This window comes from Maylandia zebra, linkage group LG15 (genome assembly GCF_041146795.1).
Source record: "Maylandia zebra isolate NMK-2024a linkage group LG15, Mzebra_GT3a, whole genome shotgun sequence".
Lineage (NCBI taxonomy): Eukaryota > Metazoa > Chordata > Actinopteri > Cichliformes > Cichlidae > Maylandia > Maylandia zebra.
In genome coordinates, this window is record NC_135181.1 from 10,796,976 (window position 1) to 10,818,116 (window position 21,141).

The 21,141-nt window shown below is 39.1% G+C and overlaps 2 protein-coding genes across 3 annotated transcripts; both read right to left on the reverse strand.

Annotated features, from left to right (window-relative positions):
- Positions 1 to 1,569: 1,569 nt before the first annotated feature.
- On the reverse strand, positions 1,570 to 5,239 carry LOC101466768 (required for drug-induced death protein 1). The gene is made up of 2 exons (XM_004541768.3): positions 4,812 to 5,239; positions 1,570 to 2,072 (listed from the first exon to the last, which is right to left on the reverse strand). The coding sequence occupies exons 1-2, from the start codon at positions 5,232 to 5,234 to the stop codon at positions 1,935 to 1,937; spliced, it is 561 nt and encodes a 186-aa protein (XP_004541825.2). The 5' UTR covers positions 5,235 to 5,239; the 3' UTR covers positions 1,570 to 1,934.
- Positions 5,240 to 7,017: 1,778 nt separating this feature from the next.
- Positions 7,018 to 20,693, reverse strand: si:dkey-119f1.1 (Structural maintenance of chromosomes protein 6-like). Of its 2 annotated transcripts, none has more exons than XM_004541767.3 (27): positions 20,606 to 20,693; positions 20,067 to 20,198; positions 19,778 to 19,913; positions 19,247 to 19,352; positions 18,967 to 19,103; positions 18,697 to 18,758; positions 18,350 to 18,430; positions 17,470 to 17,571; positions 17,217 to 17,336; positions 17,005 to 17,103; positions 16,676 to 16,822; positions 16,246 to 16,334; positions 15,967 to 16,131; positions 15,641 to 15,819; positions 15,322 to 15,523; positions 14,710 to 14,824; positions 13,786 to 13,946; positions 13,520 to 13,655; positions 13,230 to 13,310; positions 12,522 to 12,692; positions 10,454 to 10,591; positions 10,177 to 10,322; positions 9,919 to 10,044; positions 8,722 to 8,827; positions 8,445 to 8,597; positions 8,144 to 8,241; positions 7,018 to 7,948 (listed from the first exon to the last, which is right to left on the reverse strand). In XM_004541767.3, exons 2-27 carry the CDS (start codon positions 20,178 to 20,180, stop codon positions 7,852 to 7,854), a joined length of 3,267 nt encoding a protein of 1,088 aa, XP_004541824.2. In that variant the 5' UTR covers positions 20,181 to 20,198; positions 20,606 to 20,693; the 3' UTR covers positions 7,018 to 7,851. The 2 variants fall into 2 exon arrangements, with proteins under 2 accessions (XP_004541824.2, XP_076729979.1); XM_076873864.1 differs by having other exon boundaries at positions 20,602 to 20,680.
- Positions 20,694 to 21,141: the final 448 nt, after the last annotated feature.

Here is a 21,141-nt window from a genome sequence, read left to right on the forward strand (position 1 = left end):
AGTGGTATCCGAGGTGCCCCTAATCTTTACATTCTTGGATGCCGAGGCGGTAGGATCTGAAGAAATAACAGTCAACTTTGAATGTGTTCCTGAGGAAGAGATGGTCTTTAACCTGTTCATACCTCAACTTGTGTTACATTCAGTGATCTGTGTTCCCTGCCAAAATGACAGGACTGTCAGGAAGAGAGCTAAGCCTCCATCATGTAGACTACATTTCCACCAAGGCACTGAAATCTAAAAAGAAAGAAAAGACCAGAAGAAGCAAAGGCACAAAGAAGAATGACATGTCCTTCAAAGCATGTAACGCAGTCTATTGAGACAAAAGTGACCCAGAGGCCACTGAGGAGTGGAGTAGCTGTGGGAAATGCAGCGCCTGAGTCCATGAGACTTGTGGAGAAGAAAACGGTATCTGGGCTGATGGTGGATTCTTCTGTAAAGTCTCTAAGAATTTGTCTTTTTAAAAATAGAACATACAGTTGTTATGAAAATGTTCTAATAATTAATTAATTCTAGTTGTTTTTTAGTAAAATGGTAAATGGCCTGTATTTGTATAGCGCTTTACTAGTCCCTAAGGACCCCAAAGCGCTTTACACATCCAGTCATCCACCCATTCACACACACATTCACACACTGGTGATGGCAAGCTACATAGTAGCCACAGCCACCCTGGGGAGCACTGACAGAGGCGAGGCTGCCGGACACTGGCGCCACCGGGCCCTCTGACCACCACCAGTAGGCAACGGGTGAAGTGTCTTGCCCAAGGACACAACGACCGAGACTGTCCAAGCCGGGGCTCGAACCAGCAAACTTCCGATTACAAGGCGAACTCCCAAACTGCCAAAGTTGTTATTCATGAATTATTAAATCAACACGTGAATGTGTTATGTTTGTTAAAATGAGTTCACTCTAATAATAGTAGTAATAATAATAAAAACGTCAATTTCTCTTCAGATGCATTCCTAGTAATGCTTTATTTTAATCAAAAGTACAAACATCATGAATAATTAATAATTTACAAATGATCAAATCTACACACATCTTTAAAAATATCTTAAAAGTCAGAATATTTTGTTCCAAGCAGAGAATTCTTCAAATCTTGGGCGTCACATTACAGTATTTACAGCAAAGTTCTATTTTTGTTTTTTAATTTATATTAGTTTATTTAATTTGTTGTTGTTTTTTTAAAATTGTATCTTATTTAGTTAGCTTTCTGTTTTTGTAAAGGCTTTTGACCGTAAAAGTCATGTAGCCGCCCACCACCCACCAAAACACCCAAAATGAAAAACCTCCTCATACTTGTGTTCTCAAATTTGCAAAAAAGATTTTAACTATTAAAACTATTACTACTAGTTTTGAAAGTAAAAAATTTTTTTATTTTGTTAGTTTTCATTTTTGGTTTCAGTCTTATTTCATTTTGTGTTTGTTAAGTTTAGTTTCACAGCAGAATTTGTACACCAAAAAGCACCTAAGTTGTGCCACCCAGAAAAGGACTGGGCCGGTTCCTTTCTGTTTACTTGCTCTTCCAGTATTACTGATAATCACCTCCTTGTTGAGTCTTTCCTGCTTGCAAATCCCTTAAAGAGGTCTCTGGCTTGACTCACCTCACCTGCAGCTACGGTGAATATTTCTGTTATTGCTGCCCTGCTATAGTTTCCACATGCCCACATAATCCCTTTGAACACATGCAGACACTTGATTTAAAAACAAGTGTTTTCAGTATTTAACCTAATACTTAATAAGATTTTATGATCTTGCATATTTCTGCAAATATGACCATGCAGTAGATCTTGTAAGATCTGCAAAAGCAGGGAATTTGAAAATGTAATCTGAATTGCACAATCATTATTCACATTTTTAAAGTCTTTGGTAAGAGTCTGCGAGTTACTGGTATATATAGTATGAAAACAAAGTGGAGGAGATCGACAGAGCTCGAATCAGGTCCTGTTCCTGCTCGGGTGAAAGTCAGGGACAAAAGTAGCAGCCACCGTGATGGGAGTGGAGTATCCGAGAGCAAAGCTGTAGAGACCAAGCATCAAACATTTCCATGTGGAACGCAGCGCCTTGCCGACATTCTGAAAGATAAATTGGAAAAATGACTTAATAAATCCACCTATCATTGACCACATTTTTATGATCTATAAATCGACTAATCCACTCATTCAGAGAAGGCAAGAAAGAAAAGAAACAAGCAGCGGTAACAAATGTGATTGTTTCCACACAGGTCATAATCATTTTTACTTTCGCAGTATTCAGACGCTGCATCAGTTCTCAGAGATTCTTCAAAACGCAGGTGAAAATAACAGAAAATCGAAGTTAGGACATAATTTAAGTGTGCGTGCTTTAGAACAATGGCGCAGCAGGAAGAGTGGCACACTGTGAGCACAATCCTCTTCTGTACTCTCTGGACAGGAAAGAGATAACTGGCTGCAGAGGATGCAGGAAGTCAGAAGTTTTACTGGGGAATGCAACAGTCTGCAATTTAAATTAATCAGTAACAAAACCACAACACACTAAAATCTGAGCACCCTTTTATTTATGATTTATTTACCTGGCCTACATTAATGTTTACAAGAAAGACAGAGCTCACGTTCCATTTCCTTATAAATCACACGTGAGCACTGGTTAAAAAGCAACTTGTTCTTTCCAAAAGGAGCCACAAGCCTTTGCTGTGTTTCCTGCCTCTAGATTTCCAGCTGGGGTTTGTTTTGTCTCATGGTCTAGTGGTTTATACATTTGCCTAACAAACAAAAGGTCCCCAGTTTGTTCCTGGGAGGAGACACAAATCTCTTTAGGCCTTTTGCCATGCAGAGCTAAGAAGAAATTCAAGTTATCATCTTGAAATTTCAACTTGTTGACACAGAATTCTGAGTAAATTGAAATTTTGAGATAATAAACCCGAATATTTGACTTATGGATGGCAATTTTTTCAGTAGTGAAAAAAGCTTCCATAGAGGAAGGACATCCGGTGTACAACTCTTCCAAATCAAACATGGGGATCTACCCACTGTGGCGACCCCTTGTGAATAAGGAAGTAGCCAGAAGTATCTTTATGGGAAATAATTATGATAATGATTATGATAAACAATTCAATAATTGTAGAAAGTAATGATAAACATTAAAAAACAAATGAAGAAAGTGGGGCGCATGCTGTGAGGATGAGAGACTTAATAATTTCAGGACAATTTATAGAAGCGATCTTTTCACCAGCTTGCAAAAGATTTATTAGCCCTTTGTTCAATAAACAGCAGAATGTCTGTGTCACGGTTCTGGGTCCGTTGGACCCAGTAATTTGAGTTTATTATGTTTTGGTGTAATTTTGCATCATGGATTGTTTTCTTGTTCTCTTGTGGTTGTGATGATTATTATTATTATTAGAGTTTCATGTTTCTGTTATCCATGTTTTAGGAATTGTGGTTTCATGTATAGTTCAGTTCCATGTGTCCTTTTCTGTCTCTCTGTGTTGAGTCCGTGTCTCTGAGTTGTGATTCATGTTTCCTGTTTTATTGTGAAAGTCTGTCTTATGTTAGTGTGTGTGCAGCTTTGTTTCCCCCGTCTCGTTAGCCCTGATCTCCCCCAGCTGTGTCTCCCTTCTGTGGCCCATTCCCCCATTACTACCCTGTGTATTTAAGCCCTGTGTTTTCCCATGCTCGGTGTCGCGTCGTACCCTCAGACCCTGCCTGTGTGTTCCTGCTTGGTTTCATGGTTTGGTTTTTGTTTCATGCCAGCAATAAAAGCTGTGGTTTTAGTTACATTTCGTCTCGGAGTCCTGCATTTGGATCCACATTTCCACCTGCCCGTGCACAGAGCCCTGACAGACTGAATCATTAGTTTAAGGCTCATTGATCACATATTTTTTTAAGTGAAAAAAAGATGGAGGCAGAGATTATTTTCAACTTACCCAAACCAGAACTACAAGAAAAGACAAAAGTTTGAACAGTGTAAGTTTTCTCTTGAGTTCACCACATCATTATATTTTAATGTTACTTAAAAGAAGAAATGACTCCCCATTAATAAAGAATTTGGGAATTTGCTCTTTGGAAGTTGATTCATGGACTCTTATGTTTTGAGTTTGTTTGTTTGTGCGTGTGCACATGTTATGTTCAGGTCATGAGATAAGGTTGTTGTAAAATTGTTGCTTTCCTATCACTCACGTGGTATGGTTATAAACCTCTCTGCTTAGTAAACTGACTGTAGATGTGCACAGGGTTAAATACAGACATGCACTTGAACTGAGAATGCGAACGCTGAGAAGTTTGAGTGCAGGCTGCCTTCATACAGGAAGTGGGAAACTCCTTTGAACAGCATGTCCTGAGCTCTATTGTGTTAGCCTGAACTGTTGTCCACCTCGGTGCACGTTTCGCCACACGGCTGACACATATGAAGCTATAAAAGATCTCTAGAGAGAATAATCTCTGATAACCCAGAAGTTAGTCCTATTTGCCAAAGGAAAGGCCTCTAAAATATGTGCGTCATCATATCAGCCTTTAATCTTACCTATGATAAAAAGCTTGTTGTGATTATTTACGTTGGAGCATCTTAATCTCAAGATACTTTACACAGTAATGCTGAGAACTGTTTTATTAAGAGTTGTTTAAACCTTGATCAAATAAATTAAAATAATTTGATTGCAGCTGATTGATTTCATACTGAAAGCATTTCAACTTACCCACACTGACTCTATGAAGAAGAAAAAAAATTTGGAGAAAAACTGTCATTAGGCTGGATACACACAATGAATTTGCAACTTTAAACTTGGATTTGGAAAATTGCACTGTTAGAAAAAAAATGTGTAAAAATAAAAATACACAAACCTTCTTGACTTTTTTGTAGTTTTCCTTCTTCTTTTTCTTCTTCTCTTCTTTTGCCTTGGCTTTCGCCTCATCATCCACCAGTGGCTCGTACCTCTCTGGCAGGAAGGCGAAAAGTGTTTCTCTGTGGCACTTGTCGTGTTGCCTGTTGCTGTCAGCTGTTTGCTGCCCGTCGTTGGACAAAGATGGATCCAGCAGCTCTGGGTGATCAACGCAGTCCACATGCCGCTCATACTTTGCTGCACTTCTGCTGGGACTCTTGCCTGATGCGGTTGCAGGTGAATCTCTCTGAAACAGCCTGGATGGAAGAGACTTGGGCTTCATGTTTACCCGATTGTTGCAGTTCTCTGAGATGTAAGGAGGGGGGAAGAAAGGCACCAGATTCCTCAGGAGGTCAGGTTTGTTGTCAGCAGACGTTATGTGCATGAGTGGAAGTGCATTCCACTGGACCGCCTTGTGTGCTGGGATCTGGCTCAGAGCCCTTAAAGGTGCAAATCCTTCCTCCTCATTAGGCTGACCTCAATAGGTCACAAGGTTTCAGTTGGAATATTTTAATGAAGTACACTGAATAGTTTACCGCAGAGCAAAGTGCAAATCAATAAACTACCTTTTATCTGCACTTTTCTTAGTTTAGGTTTAGTTCAGAGCTAAGGGTAACAGGGTTTCCCACTCTAGTCCAGCTTGGAGCATTGCATCTCTAAGCTGTTTCTTTAGACTGTCTTAAAAATAGCTTATAGCATTTTAAAGAGAGTCATTTTTTTCTGTTTTCTCTCAGTACTGTTTATATGTGCGCAACATCCATTCATTCATACTCTTCTGCTTATCCTTGTCAGGGTTGCAGGGGCGCTGGAGCCTATCCCAGCTAACATAAGAGGCAAGAGGCAGGCTACACCCTGAACAGGTCATCAATCTAACGCAGGGCTAAAACAGACAGACAACCATTTGCAATCAAATTCACACCTATGGACAATAAGACAATTTAGACCTATGGACACATTAGATTCATCAAAATAGCTTAACCCCACTAAATGCATGTCTGTGGTAGGAAGCCGGAGTACCTAGAGAGAACCAACACAGACGTGTAGTTTGCATGCATGGGTTAGGTTAAGTGGCAGTTTTACACTGTGAAAGTGTGTGTGAAAGTGAGCATCAATAGTTATCTGTTCAGGCTGTATCCTGGCTTTTTCCTCATGGTAGCCGGGAAAAGCTCCTTCAACCCTGAACTAGAGAAACGATAGAAAATGGTTGGATGTTTTTATAAATACAAGCAATTTGACCTCATACTGTATGTTCAAAATGTACAAGGTGATGAGCCTGTATAGTTTTACAAACTTAAACTGTCAATATAAACATGAAAAAATTTTTTAGCAAGAAGTTAGAGAAATGTGTTTCAAAATCTTTCTGATATGTCTGTTCAGATCCCTGTTTTAAATAGCACTGTGGTAGAGTAAGGAAAAACTAGTTACTGCCTCTCAGTTTTACTCCTTTGCTGGACAACCAGCTAACATAAATGTGCCATCATCGTGCATTTATGTCCACACTCATAAAGATGGAATGAGAAGTGAAGCCACAGCAGAAGTGACTTAAACCAGAATTATTTTTAATAGGCACAGGATAAGGGAGCAATATCCTGCAGAAACGCTCAATTTAACAGAGTCAATTTTGGATCGACTGAATTGTAATTATCAGTTTTTTTGCGAATGAACTGATGAAGAAAGCAACAGCATTCAGCTCAATGATTTCACCCATGTAGATCCATCTTTTATAACGTCTATGCTCATAATACCATTGCATCCCCCCACCCAAAATCAGAATAATGTGAAAAAGTTTTAGCTCATCCGGCATGAAGGACCAATGAGTTAATACAACAGGAAGATGTCTGTTGCTCCATGACAACAATCCTCCCAGAGGGAAAGATTCATTGAACTTTGCACACAATAACCAACTAATGTTTCTTCACCCATAATTTATTTTTTAAACTGTAAGCTGCCTGAAGTCAAAGGACGAATAGAAGAGGAAGATGTGTTCGGAGACGGGAATTTGGCACGGAGGACATGCTGACACGTGGTGTGAAGGCAGATGATCCACTGCAGTGACCTTAAACCTTTGCTGACAACTACCTCTGCCCAAAATTCAAGGTGTCCCTAAATATTGCATTCATGAGATGATCATGAAGAACAAAAAAAAAAAAAAAAGCCGTTTTCTGAAACAGATTTATAAAATTATCTTTAATTATAATTATCAGTGAGCAACAGGTTGAAATGTCAGTGGGGATGAGGGATTACCCTTAAATTATTTTAATAAGTACTGGGAAACATATCAGTTAATAAATATAACAATATACATAACATAGGCCAATTACAATAACCAACGGGTGCCCTATATCACCCCTTGCTTTGTGCCACAGCCAAACTACCACACAACCCCTGTAACCTTCAGGACAGCACTAGCACAGTAAATGAGATAGTATAACGTAAGACAGTCAAAGAAACCTTTATAAAGACTATACTTAAAAAAAACAAAAATATGCTCAAAATTTTGGTGTCACAACTGTGTTTTAGGTTTCTTCAGCAGCACCTTAATACACTTACTTGCATTAGACAAACCTGAGGTGGAAAAAGACTCCATGAGGCTACACTTAAAACAAAATAAACCAATTTTGAACTGAATTTAAAGAAACTCAACCCGCGCTTACGATGACCCCATTTACTCCTCCAATGTGCCCGTTTTCAAGTCCGTTAACGGTTATTTTTTCTTGTGGGTATAAAAACACTCCTTCCCTGTAACTGTACTTATCTGAACATACAACATTTTTATTACTGTCTGAATCCAGTATTAGAGAACAAAATCTTTGACAAACAGCACACTGAACAGTTATTTTTGTTTACATGAACAAAGCTGAGGCTTCTCAAAACCGAAGTTTAGCTGAGAAGTAACTAACTTGCGGCTGAAGGCCTTCAATATTACAAACATTTCCGAAAAGCTGGCATCAGTGTTTCAGAGGCACTTTAAGGTTTTATCATGTTAAACAGAGCTAGCAATATTACTGGTCCTCGTCTTCACTTCTCTGCGTATTTCTCTGGCCCCGGTCTGGATCTTTGAGGCGGAGGATGCGGATGATTTTGCTTTCTGGAAGGGAACTTAACATAAAATAAAAATAAATAAAAAATTATGATGTGAATACTGAAACCAAGCAGCGCATTGAAGTCACACGACCTTTACCCTACAGTGGCTTAGTCTACAACGACCAAGTCAATAAATCACATCTGGGTGGTCTAGCTGCTGTAGCACACAAATGCTGTATATAAACACACAGAGGTTGTGTCAGTGGTTACCTCATGTTCTGTGGGGTTAAGAAAATGAACTGTCTGTAGCGCTGACTGGCAGCCACCTTCAGCATCATGTCCATGGATATCCTTCTGTTCACCATGTCCTATTTAAAGAGAACACCCAAAGCCAATGTTATCTTTAAATGGGGCCAAACCCAGTGGGACAGTTTTGCAACTGTAACGAAGTGTTGCATATTCTCTGTCTCCTTATCGTTTGTTGTTTTTACTGATGATTATCTCAGTTTGCAATATGCATGCACCCGCAATCTAAACATAAATATAATGCGAACGAAAACTATTGTATTACCATGTAAACATCAAACTCATCAAGACAGCGGAAAGGCGCCTCTGTGATCGCCCAAAGAGAGAGGACAAAACAAACAGTGGAGAAAGAGCGCTCCCCTCCGGACAGCAAGCGCATGTCACTCAAGTCAGCCTTGTTTCCTTGGCCTGGCTGCACCTACAAAGTTATCATAAGAATAATGAGTCTCTGTTTAAATAATAATAATCAAAAACCTTTAGGCACTTTAATATAAATCTGAGGCTGTAGTGGCCTCTTACTGATGAATGAAAAAAAGGCTTACGGAAATGGAGAGGGTTTCGTTCTTGTGATCAAAGATCATACTTCCACTGTAGCCTCTCTGGGCTAACATGCTATCAAAGTAGTATTTACAGCGGGCTGACAGGAACCTATGATACCAAGAGAGAGAGAGAGAAAAGTAATCATATAACCGCAATCTTAAAAATATAAATATAGAAAATAGAACTTTACGTATAGACTTCAGAGGGACCTGTAGGAGTATTTAACAAATTGTTGTCAAATATGGTACTAAAGCTACTAGAACTACAAGTCCAGGTTTTGAAGAATTAAAAATTCAATTTGATCGATCCAAATAAACATGCAGTGTCTGTGATTAAGCTAGGAGAGAAGATGAAACCTGAAAGTAACTAATGCTCGTGACTAGCTAAACCTGTGTGTGAAGCAGCGCACCCTTTTGGGGAAAGTTTGTGATATGTGTGATGAGTTCTTATCTGCCAATGAACAACGATGTCATGGTCACAGTCAATAGCGATAGCTCGCCAATCAAGGCGACTTTTTTGATGCATTAAAATTAATGTTGTCCATTAGTGCGGGATTCATCCATTTCTTTTCTTCCACTCATCCAAATCCAAGTGTTTGTGTGGAGCAACTATACTGACCCATCATCAAATGATAGGAAACAGCAAGATGTTTGTGACTGTTGAACTGATATTTAAATCTGTGCTTATTAGTGAAAAACTTACATGGTGGGCATGAGACGGGTGAGATATTTTACACAGAAAAAGACCCCAAAAACCTCTAGGCTGTTGTTTTGTTTTAATATCTTGTTCTATCATTTTGTAGTGCAGGGGCTAACTGGAGGGTCATTAGCATGAGCTCCTTTTAAGTACACATATGTGGGCAATGCTTTGAATTTGATTTCAAAGATTCAGTGTTTTATGTTTATATATTCATGTAATTTAAAGTGAGGTTTAAAAAAGCATCAGGCCAAAATACCTTCATTTGAACAGATTTGCACATGTGCTGTCTGGACTGTTAAGCTAACATTTGTTTTAAAAATCTGACTAGTCACTCGGTCTATAACTAGACAAAAAAAGTTCCGATTCAGAAGCCACAGTCTTAATAATTTAATAATTATTACCTGGATTACAGATGTAACTATTTACTCTCTTTTACTTTATTGCACAGGTAAGTACATCACTGCAAAATACAAACAGCAAACTATGAATTCACCACTTACCTCCTGAGCTCGGCATAAGCCTGAAGTCTGTGGTTCATAACACTGTCGAGGCTTTTGATGAAGCTGTTGAGGTTCTTCATTTGCTGTGTCATGTTCTTGTAGCTCTCCAGAGCCTCGTGGTACTGCCTGTAAGTGGAAAAGGAAATCAATTCACATTTGGCGTCAAGGAAGGACATCAGTTTAAAATGCGTGTACATTCAACACCTCACAGAAACATCACTGAAATCATGTCAGTAATACACCGTGAGGATCCAATACCTCACAATCTCCTCACGGTCTCCCTGTTGTTCCTTCTGTGAAGTGATCTTAAGCTTGAGACGACTGATCTCGCTGTCCAGGCTCCTGGCTGACCGACGGCTCTCCACACGTTCCAGACAAATCTCTTTGGCTTTGGCCACTGACATCTGAGTCACAGAGCAAAACAAACCAATATTTTAGCTGCTAAATACAGGCAAAACTTCAAGAGACAGTGCTATTTAACTCCTAAAACTAAAGCAGATACATTGTATACAAAGTGCTTTTCTGATACTCATACCTCGTACTCCTTCTCTTTGCTTTTAAGGTTGCCTTCAAGAGTTTGAATGTTGTGGAGATGGGCACTGCGTTTCTCATCATAGTGTTTCTTGTGATGTTTGCATTTTATCACCTCCTGGTCAGTTTTACTGAGATCCTCCTGTATTAAGAGAAAGCAAATAAAGAATTCGGTAAAAACAGACAAACACCAACTCGGAGACAGAGCACGGTGGGCTGGCATGGCCAACACACAAAGAGTTAGAATCACAACAAATTATCAGGGTTGATATAATGTTAGGTAGTTGCATTGACACAATGTCCTTACCAATCTTACTGATCACTGAATGCACTGTAGACTACAAGTCACATTTAGCAGTACGTACACAGGAAAAAAATCATTTAGATCACATTTGATATCCTGTTTTCACCTTATTTCTTGACTTTACTGTAGGGCTGAACGATATATCGCATTTGCGATAATATCGCGACATGATCAAGTGCAATTTTCTAACCGCAAAGGCTGCGATTATACTCTGGACATGTCCAAATTCATGGGCTGCATCCTCCTTTTGTAGACCGATTACGTCACAGCGACGCGCCGAAGGCTGTCCAAATTACTACCATATCCCAGAATTCATAGCGCGGCCCAGCCAAACTCCAGTTTCCAGCAATGGCGGCCGCTACTAAGTTTTAAAATTACTCATACTAATCTTTCTGGGTCACAAAATAAACTTTTAACATATTTTCAGGCGAGAAAGTAGTTGTGTAAACATCAAATATCTGCTCGGTTCATCAAGATATCCCATATTTGCAAAAGTGCTTCGACGTTTTCAGAGGCGTCTGCTACCCACCAGCTCGACAGCTAGCCGGGAGCTCGAGGGTTACTGATGCGGCCGAGAACGGCACAACTCCCGGCACATCATTTTCAGATCACCGCGGAGTTTCGCTGCTCGGGTTAAACGTAATATATAAGTCACTTAGACAACCTAAAAATGTTATTGTTGGGCTTTTTTCAGTGTTTTGTTTGTTCGTGAGTAAATCGGTTTGGCTGAGATTAAAGTTATTAGATTAGATAAAATAAAACTATTAATCCCCCGGGTGGGTTCCTCCTTGGTTTTCACACAGCTGACTAAACGTCAAACAGAAAACTTATTAAACAGAAGTATGAGACAGTCGAGAATTTACACCAGTGTCTGGTTATATTTTAGATAGCAAGAAGCAGACGGCCGAGTTTATTAAACTCCACCGAGACAGCGGTGACGCTAATCAGAACTAGACCGTCCAATTTCACGCCTTTAAATTTTAAAGGCGTGTTTGTGTGTGTGTTTATACAATTGCTATTATGTTTGCACTTTATGTGTAATGTTACTGACTGCAGAGATCAGTAAGATGTGTGTATTTTTTATTTATTAGTTTTATTTATTTAATATTATTTTTTAATTGAATGACTGTCTAGTAGTTCACAGATGTCGAAAAACTGAGTGTGGTAAAGCCACTGATTTTGTTTATGTATATTTCTGCAATCTGCACATTGTACTGACTTTCATTTTAATATTTACACCAGGGTTCCTTGTCAGCACTTTATGCTCAGATGTTTGTAAGCTAAAAATAAACTATTGTGTATGTTCAAATATACTGTTGTGATTGAAGAAGTTAAATAAAAATGTCAGTCATCAATTCATGCATCACCTCATGTCATCATAACAGAGGTCTGTCTTCCAGGAAAGAACAGTTTAAAATTAATGTAATATAGTATTGGCCATACTATATGATGTATTGCTTGTCTTTGTTTAATAATACAGAAGACAAAGACCTTAAAAAATAATCGCATATCGCATCGCAATCGCAATATTGGGGCAAAAAATCGCAATTAGATTATTTTCCATAATCGTTCAGCCCTACTTTACTGCCAACTGTCTCAAATAAAAGAATAGCACATAGTGTCACTACAAGATTGCAACATTAAAAAGTTGTCCCCCCCATATATCTACTGAAAGTTACTTCATTTGATTGACCTGATACCTTATAAGTCAAGAATTTAGCAACTGAAAAACAAAGGTTCTCACACTGGGTCTTTCTTTCAATATTACCTTGACTGAGTCAGCCTCCTCTGCGATAGTGTTAATGCACTCTTTGTGCTGCTTGTATTCCTGCTCTGCCTTTTCATAAGAACCCTTGAGGTCGGCCATTTGGGCCAGTCCCTCATCTAACTCCACTCGCTTGGACTTGATCTTGGTAACAATCTCATGAAGATCCTCCTCCTGTTGAAAATTAGAGATAATGGTGTATCATAAGAGTAGATCTGGTTGACATTATGTACAATATTTAAAAACTCTAAACCAAAATAAGCTGGGACAATGCTTATAGTGTAAATAAAAAGAGAATTCTTCTATTTGTAAATCTCATAAAAATCACAGAAAACAGATCGAATGTTTAAAGAGACATTCTACTTTTCAGGAAAAACATTAGCTCATTTTCAATTTGAAAGCAGACACAGGTCTTAAAACAAGTTGGGATGGGGGAAAAATGGCTGGAAAAGTAAGCGGTACTACAAAACAGATGGATAAACATAAAATTAATTCGGTTTCTATGATTTTGTTCTCAGAATTAAAGCTGGACAATTTATTTTCTATGTTCTATTGTGAACAAAATATGGGTTAATGGGATTTTCAAACCACTGCATTCTGCTTTTAAATTTTACACAGCATCCCAATTTGTGGGATATAGCCAGCTCTAAGTCCAGTACAAGTGTGCATCTTTTTATACAGATGGAAAAATACATGGTGTTCTTTACAGACCAGGGGCCTGAGGTCCTCTGACTGAGGCTCTTCAACATTTTGTAGATCTGTGAGCTCTAGCTGCAACTTTGTGGCCTTGTCCTAAAACAAACACACAGACTTTGTTAGCAAATTCATTTCATATGATATCAGAACACTTTGTTCTCTTTCTAATGGATAAAGTATATCAAAGTAAGTGAAATGAATGACTAATATGCTTTAAACCCCAAATATGATTATATTAAAATATTAAAACTGAAAATACAAATTCTATTAGTATTCTTATCTGCCCTTCAGAAAATACCACTAACTTTAATGGTCTTTTGCTCTTGATGGGCTCTTCTTAGTAGGCCTTCATTTTCCTTGACGTCGTCATCCAACTTTCTCATCTGCTGCTGGAAGCGTGATGCTTGACCTTTCTGGTTTTCCAACTCCCTCTGTAAGTGTCTGAGAGGAATCAAAGAGACAAGGAGAGGCGAAAATGGAGAGACGTGGACAGAACATTTAAAGCACAAGTTTAAAGTCTAAAGACAGAGAATAAAATACGAGTTTTCATGTGTACAAGTCAGACATATACCTGATCTCCTCCTCAACATCTCCTGAGAGATAGTTGGCTCTAGTCTGCTCAGCAGCATAACTCCGGTTAGTAAAGATCTGATCTCCATCCTTAGAGAAAGCATGGATGCAGTTCGCAGGAGGATTTTTGCTCTGCATCACTCTCCGAGCTTCTGTTCGATTCTATCAACAAGGAAAACATGTAAATATGACATGAAGTCTGAACACAGAGTTCAGAAGGTAAGGAGCAGACATCTCTTCTATGGTATCCAAAGTCTGACTCCACATAAAGAATCTGTCAAATATTCTTATACAAATTTGAATAAAAAATAGATATAGTAAATATTAAGAAGCTTTCAAAAACATTATAGGTCTCTGCCATATTTCTGACCCAGCAGCTGAGGTTTAGGCAGATTTGTGACCATAACCACACTGACTCCACTGTGCAAAAGGTCAGATTCCTATTCCTGTACCTATGAAGCGCCTTGAGGCGACTTTTGTTGTGATTTGGTGCTATATAAATAAAATTGAATTGAATTGAATTAGATTCCTTGACTTGGATCATTTTCATTAAAGCAAAAATTCAGGCAACATTCAGGAGACTCGGTCAGGCAAATAAACAAATAAACTTTCAGGCACTGTTCGGCAAATGTACAGGTAGCTGTGTACACAATAAGCTGACTTTGGCAGGTATAAAACTTTGATGTAATAGCCATTCAGGTTGTAGAGAAGATCAGATCAGGGATAAGCTTAATAGACCTAAACAGCTGATTCATTATGGTTTGTTCACATGCTTAAGGCCCTTCAGTTCATTTACAGTATACTTTATCTAATATATGGCTTACTTTACACATTGCATCATATAAAAAAAAGACATGTCTAACCACTCAATGTGCAACTATGGCTACCATCAAGCATCTTGTGTTGAAAAAAAGTTATGCTTTACCTTAATGAGCAGAATGCTCTCTATGCCCTTCTGATCGATCAGACAGTTGGCCACAACTGGGTCCTCAATTTCTAGAGCCTGAAGCACGGAGGGGTAGTTCGGATGACTGACAGCCCTGACACAAAACACATCAAAACTAATTTCGATTCATTTTTTCAGATATTTTGTAATAATTAAGTAATAAGCTACATAAAGAAAATCTTTATCATACATAATATATGTATGTATGATAAATTGGGCAGGGATAGCTCAGTAGGTAGAGTGGTGGCCCCATGATCGGAAGGTCGGGGGTTCGACTCCACTGAACGGCTACCCTGAGGTACCCCTGAGCGAGGTACCGTCCCTACACACTGCTCCCCGGGCGCTGCATTGGTGGCTGCCCACTGCTTCACTGGGTGAATGGGTTAAATGCAGAGGAACTATTTCCCTATGGGGACTAACACATGCACATTACATTACATTACATAATATTTTCCAAAAGAAAAAAGTTACAACATTTGAGATGCACTAACACTCACTCTGAAGAAGGATACCTTCTAACTGAATACTTGTTGTATTAATTGTACTTTGCACAACTATTTTATATATATATAATTAAACCTCTATACTCACTTTCTTCTTGTATCATGAACTTGTGAGATGAAATTGCTAGTTATGATAGCAGGTCTGCGACCTCCTTGAAACATTTTGGCCATGAGGCCCTGCAGAACCTTCTCATCTTCATAGTTATCACATGTGAAGGCCAGCAGCTGGCCTTTAAGACATACTTCTACGGCCAGTGCGAGCTCTGGGTCCTTCAGACTAATTAGGTAACCTGTAAAAGAGAAGGAAAGTTAGAAGTGTTTTTTTGTTGCCACACATTTTGCACTGTGGTTGCGCACTTGGGGGGGGGGGGCACATGCTACACTTTCTGTGCATAACCAGGTCTTACCCAACGGTCCTCGAGGTCTGTGCTTGAAATGGCCTCTTCTGTGAGATTCCTGAATGGCGTTTAGCAGCGCAGGCATCTGCTCTCCAAAACGCCGCAGCCGATTGGACCGACTGCTCTCCATTGTCTGCAGATTCCTCCTGTTGGCTTCAATGGACCTCTGGAGAACCTCCTGCTCTCTCCTGAAAACAAACAGGGGGGCAAAATACAGTCATTTCTAGAGAATAGCTTCAATTAGAAACTGCAAATACATTCCTTTAAGCTACCCTAGAATCAGCAATTATTGGTTATTGCATGTACAATGATTTTCCTTTGGTGCATTGTTTTACCTCATTTTTCCTTGTTCTTCTTTGGCGCGACTGATGGCATGCTGATACTGGTCAATCTGTTGGCCCAGTGTAGAGATCTGATGCTTCAGGTTTTCCAGCTCAGTCTGGATCTGCTCGATCCTTTCTGCTCTGGCTTTGCTCTCTGCTCCCGTTTTCTGACTGATGCTAGAGGTAAGAAAAGGGGTGTGATGAAATAAAGCACAGGCGAGCCAAAACAGAATAAATAACTTTTCAACCTCAATTTAATGCAGAAGACAACTAAATAAGATGACACAAAACCTCAGCTTGAGATCTTTTATCCTCGACATCAGCTGAGTTTTGTCCTTTTCCAAGTCTCTCAGGTTGGCTTTGCATCTGTGGACTGTGACCTGATGTGCACACGTAAATGAAGAGTTAAATATTCACAAGTTGACGTACAAGCATCACAAAGATAACAGTCATTTTTTAAAACTAATTTTGAATTAATTATATGACAGAATGGTGATGCAGCGCTCCTATACTGATGACGACAAACAAACAAACAAAAAAACACATCAGATGATGGAAAGCCACTGCATCTGCTGAGGAACACAAATGCACTTAGACACTGCTCAGCACTATAAACTAAGCCTCAGACTTGCTACATAAAATCATTAAGTACTTGTAAAAAGTGAACGAGCCGACTGTCAGAAATCCACCATATGCTGCGGTTAGTGCACTCAACTCTCACCTCGCTGGATTTTAAAAGGTTGTTGCGTTTCTGCGACTCAGTCTTGAGCTCAGCACATTTAGGTTGAAGCTCCTGGACTTGCTGTGTGATCCTCTCTAGCTGTTCCTGGACCTGTTTGTACTTTTTCTCTGCTTCATCGACCTTATTCTGCATGATCAAAAAGGTTTAGGGTTAAAAGGTTACAGAATGAACAGTCCAAAAGTCTGAGCCATAAAACTGAAGTAGCAATTACTTAATTAGTAGTAATTTGTGTTAATTCTAAAAGAATTATTAACATTTGAGATGTGTTATATGTTGATTTCAGGGTTACTACCGAAGAAGTTTCATACCTTCCATTCGTTCACCTTGTCGTCATATTTCTCTGTGGATCGTCTGTCTGCCTGCAGCTTCTCCTTCATTGGCTCTAAGTCCTTCTCCATCTCAGTCACCTGCAACATTTAACATATTTGTACAGGAATTAAAATTTAAACAAGTGATCTTAACTAAATAGGGAAAGGGAAATACTGGAAAATTGCGGGAAGTTGGAGGAAAATGATCTCACCAAAGCCCAAGCCATCTGCTTCTGCAACTCCTCCAGTTTGGTGTTCATTTCATCAAGTGAAGCCAGGCTCCTGTAACGGTCCTCCTTCTCCAGGTACTTCCGTTTTAGGTCTTTCAAGCACTAGGAATGACCACAAATGAATATTAAAAGATGCTTTAAAACAAAACTTAGCTGTGCAATCCAAATAAAAGGGTTTAAATTCAAGAAATGTAATAATATCACTACTGCCCATTTCAGCGACACAAATACATACTTCACTGTGTTGCTCAACTTTATCCTCTGTGAGATGCTTAGTGGTTTTGATGTAGATAAAGTCCTCTCTCATCTGCTCCAACTGGGTGGCTTTCATAAAAAACTGCAGAGAGAAAAATAGATTAAAAACAACCGGGGCTTATTTATAGTTAACAGTTAACAAATTCAAACAAGGAGATTGTGCTGCAAGTTAGGGAGCAGGCTAACAAGATGATCAAGCTGGTATAGAATAGAATAAACCTTTATTATCCTACGGATAAGAAATGTGGGTGTTACACAGCTCTTATAGCAAGGGGAATATATAAGGTCCTGTATACATAAGCAACTGAAGTTTGTATATGGTTTGCCATTTTACCAATCAAAACAAAACTGCAGATGAGGCTGGTGACAGCATCATTAGATATGTATATATGTGATCAGAAATTCCAAATGTACCAGAACAACATCTATACCAAATCTCTTCCATGCTAAATCTAAACTCTTATTGGCATTAGATTCGAATCAAAGAAGAGGGTTTTTGTTGCTAGAAGCTACTAACCAAACACATTTGGGCAGTCTTTTGTTACATGCAGGTAAAGAGTCTGTGTGGAGAATAAGAGAGGTGAAATAGAAAAGCTATTTTGTCCACACCCCCGCCCCCGCAATTTCCAAACAAATATTTGCATTTGGAAACAATGACTGGCAGATGAAACAGAGTGTTGGCCTGCCGGTTGGTTTTATATGTACTGGCCACACCAGAAGCACTACAAATAGGCACAAACTTAATTGCCTTGACTGACAATCATTTTCATAGGTACCATAAAGAAACACGTTTCACGGTGTAGCAAACTGTCCACCCAATGCTGCTGTGTGGCTTAAACATGCAAGTACTCTGAACTAACCTTGTACTTGTCCCCCTCTCCTTTAGAATGTAGGAAGTACTTGCTCATTTCCTGAGTGAGAACTGATACAGGATTGTTGACCTTTGGGAGAGAAAACACATTAATAAGCATGACAGTAACACAGGTTCACGTGACACCCTTTAACAACTGACATGGCCCCACAATTTGTTGCTTAAGTTTCAGCTCAAATGTTGAAATTGTACAGATAAATACAGCTAAAATCACAGCATAGTCAAAAGTGCAGTTTAACCAGAACATCAATGTGTGAAGGACAAAAACAGAGTTGGCTGAAAGTTGGCGGTAGAGCATCTCTGAGTTACATGAAAGAAGACCTGCATCTCTCATACCTGAATATTGAAATTATCCAGAATAGAGACAAGTTCTTCCTTTTTGGTTGAGATTAGCTGACCTGTAAGAGAGAGAAAAAACAAAAAGAAAAACATTGTGAACATTCACTTTACTCTCACTGACGATTTTCCAGACTCCATTAAATGACTCATCTTTGTTCTTTCTGTTCTTATTTTAAATCAATGGACAATTATAAATATACTTATGGAGAATTTACTGCAAATAGTTTGCTGCAATATCTAAATTTACAAACTCCTTCGCATTTTTACCTGATTTACTTCTCAGCTTATATGTTCTCAGTCCGTCCCGAGTTATCCTTAGATCTAGAATAATAGCCGACCCATACACCTCTGGTTTGTAAGCATCCCTTCCTTTATTACGCAATGTGATGGAAACATCAGCTGAACTGAGGAGACAGAAATGCACATCAAGGGTCAGATACTTGCGTTTGTTATTTGTAATTACTTTTCACATTTATGATGTGCTCTCTCATCACAAAATAAGATAACAGATAGTGCGTGACGGATAAAAAAATTATTGTGAAATCACCTTTCTCCTTCCTTCACAAAACCCCTGAGGGATGATCCTCTATTTGTAGCCTGGGCATTCCCGCCTAAGGCAACTATGAGAGCTGTCAAAACGGCGCTCTTTCCACCTGTCACAAAACAATTGGCACACAAAAATTGAACAGACAGGACACTGTAATAAACAAAGATTTATGGACGATAATAACAGCCACTGAGTTTCCACTTCACATTTTATAAATGCACCGAAACAACTTCAAACCACTAATAACACCATATAAATAATGACATTTGCAGACATGTGCAACAGAAAGCACCAGCACTGAGAAAGCAACAAGATCTCACTAAACCAAAGTGATTAACTAGTAATTATTAGTTAATAATTTTTCAACTATTTTCAGCAATGATAGAAGCCTTTACATGATAATTACAGCACACAATAGAGACATTTTGGCCAAAATGTAAATATAGGGTTGCAGCCTGCATTGGCATGAAACGAGGGGGATTCAGAAGCCTCGTTACATCTCCGATCTGCCAGATAAGATAGTGCACTTACTTCCGTTGTTGCCAACAACAAAGTTGACATTGGAACCAAAGGTAAACGGGCCAAGGAGCGAGTGGCACATAAAATTCTTCAGAGTGATACTTTCTACAATCCCAGCATCACTCACCACCTCCGCACCACACTGCAACTGCACACAAAGTAACAAGTATCCACACTGTGAGCCTCTATCCTTTGCATTCTCAGAGAATTATTTAAGAAATAAGTAAATACACGAGGGTGAAATTAAACAAAAACTGGAAATCAAACAAAACTAGCGTGCTTCACTGCACGGCAGACGTACATTACTCAGAATGGGATCTTCCTGGTCACTGTCAGCAGCATTTTCACTTTCATTCACAGATCTGGATCTCTTGTTGGGATTTTCATTGACGGAGGTGCCCTTCCTTTTAGACATCGTAGACACCCCGTGTTGCTTTTAACGGTGAAAAGAAGAAGAAGAAGAAGTAATAATAATAGAAAGCGACAGAGTGAAAGAAACCTGATACACATATAAAACTACTAGCACAGTCAGACATCTATTTAAACTGTCGAATCAGCTCTCCATCTAAATTCTGCCGTCACGTCGGCTGCTAGTTAACGGATATGAGTTTTAAAGCATTGCCTGCAGTTTAAACCGCGACATTAGTAGCTTAATTACGTTTAGGAAAAGTTACACACGTTACAGGACTAGCTTAGCTGGCTAACTAAGGCTACATGCTAAAAAGAAAGTCAACGACTGTCTATCCAAACGTGAGTCGAGTTTGCTGCGGGTTAGTTTTGTGCCGCCTTAAGTAACTGGAAGCGCAGGTATGGTATTTTGCGGAGTGACAACTGACCTACCTTGCGGTACCCTCACACTCTCCGACGCAACTGATGGGAACGACCACCAGACCGGCTATCGAATTCGCGCCCGCTATCCGCTTTGAAATCTCGCGGGAATACGCGAGATCGAGAAATCTGAACAGCTATTTAAAAAAAAGTAAAAAATAAAGAAAATGAAATATTATAGACTTTAACAATGAAGAAGAGAGTTAAAGAGAAGCAACGTGTAAGAATAAATTAAATGAAACAAACAAACAGTTGCCAGATTAATTCTTTAAGTAACAACGAATTAGTGCTGTAGTTGTGCTTTAATTGTACTAATGCTTTAGTTGTACCCTTTCCTTTCGCAGTCGTAGCACGCGGAAAGCTCCTGCTGTTTGTGTGTGTGTCAGATGATTATTTTACTGTACTCGGATGATTCTCCGGTGGAAATGTCTGTATTTAAACACACATTTACTAGAATTGAATGCAACGAGCATTTTCTAATTAAATATTATTGTCAAATGAACTCGCATATAGCTCTTTTTTTGTCTCTTCAGTTCTTTGTATTTGCC

Bases quoted from the DNA above. Each gene is read 5' to 3' on its own strand.
- LOC101466768 (XM_004541768.3), bottom strand. From the start codon at position 5,234: ATGCACATAACGTCTGCTGACAACAAACCTGACCTCCTGAGGAATCTG. The intron at 2,073-4,811 runs GTTTGTGTATTT...TTTATCTTTCAG, and splicing joins ACTACAAAAAAGTCAAGAAG to AATGTCGGCAAGGCGCTGCG.
- si:dkey-119f1.1 (XM_004541767.3), bottom strand. From the start codon at position 20,180: ATGTCTAAAAGGAAGGGCACCTCCGTCAATGAAAATCCCAACAAGAGA. The intron at 19,914-20,066 runs GTACGTCTGCCG...CTTTGTGTGCAG, and splicing joins AAGATCCCATTCTGAGTAAT to TTGCAGTGTGGTGCGGAGGT. The intron at 13,656-13,785 runs GTATATGTCTGA...GATTCCTCTCAG, and splicing joins GATGTTGAGGAGGAGATCAG to ACACTTACAGAGGGAGTTGG.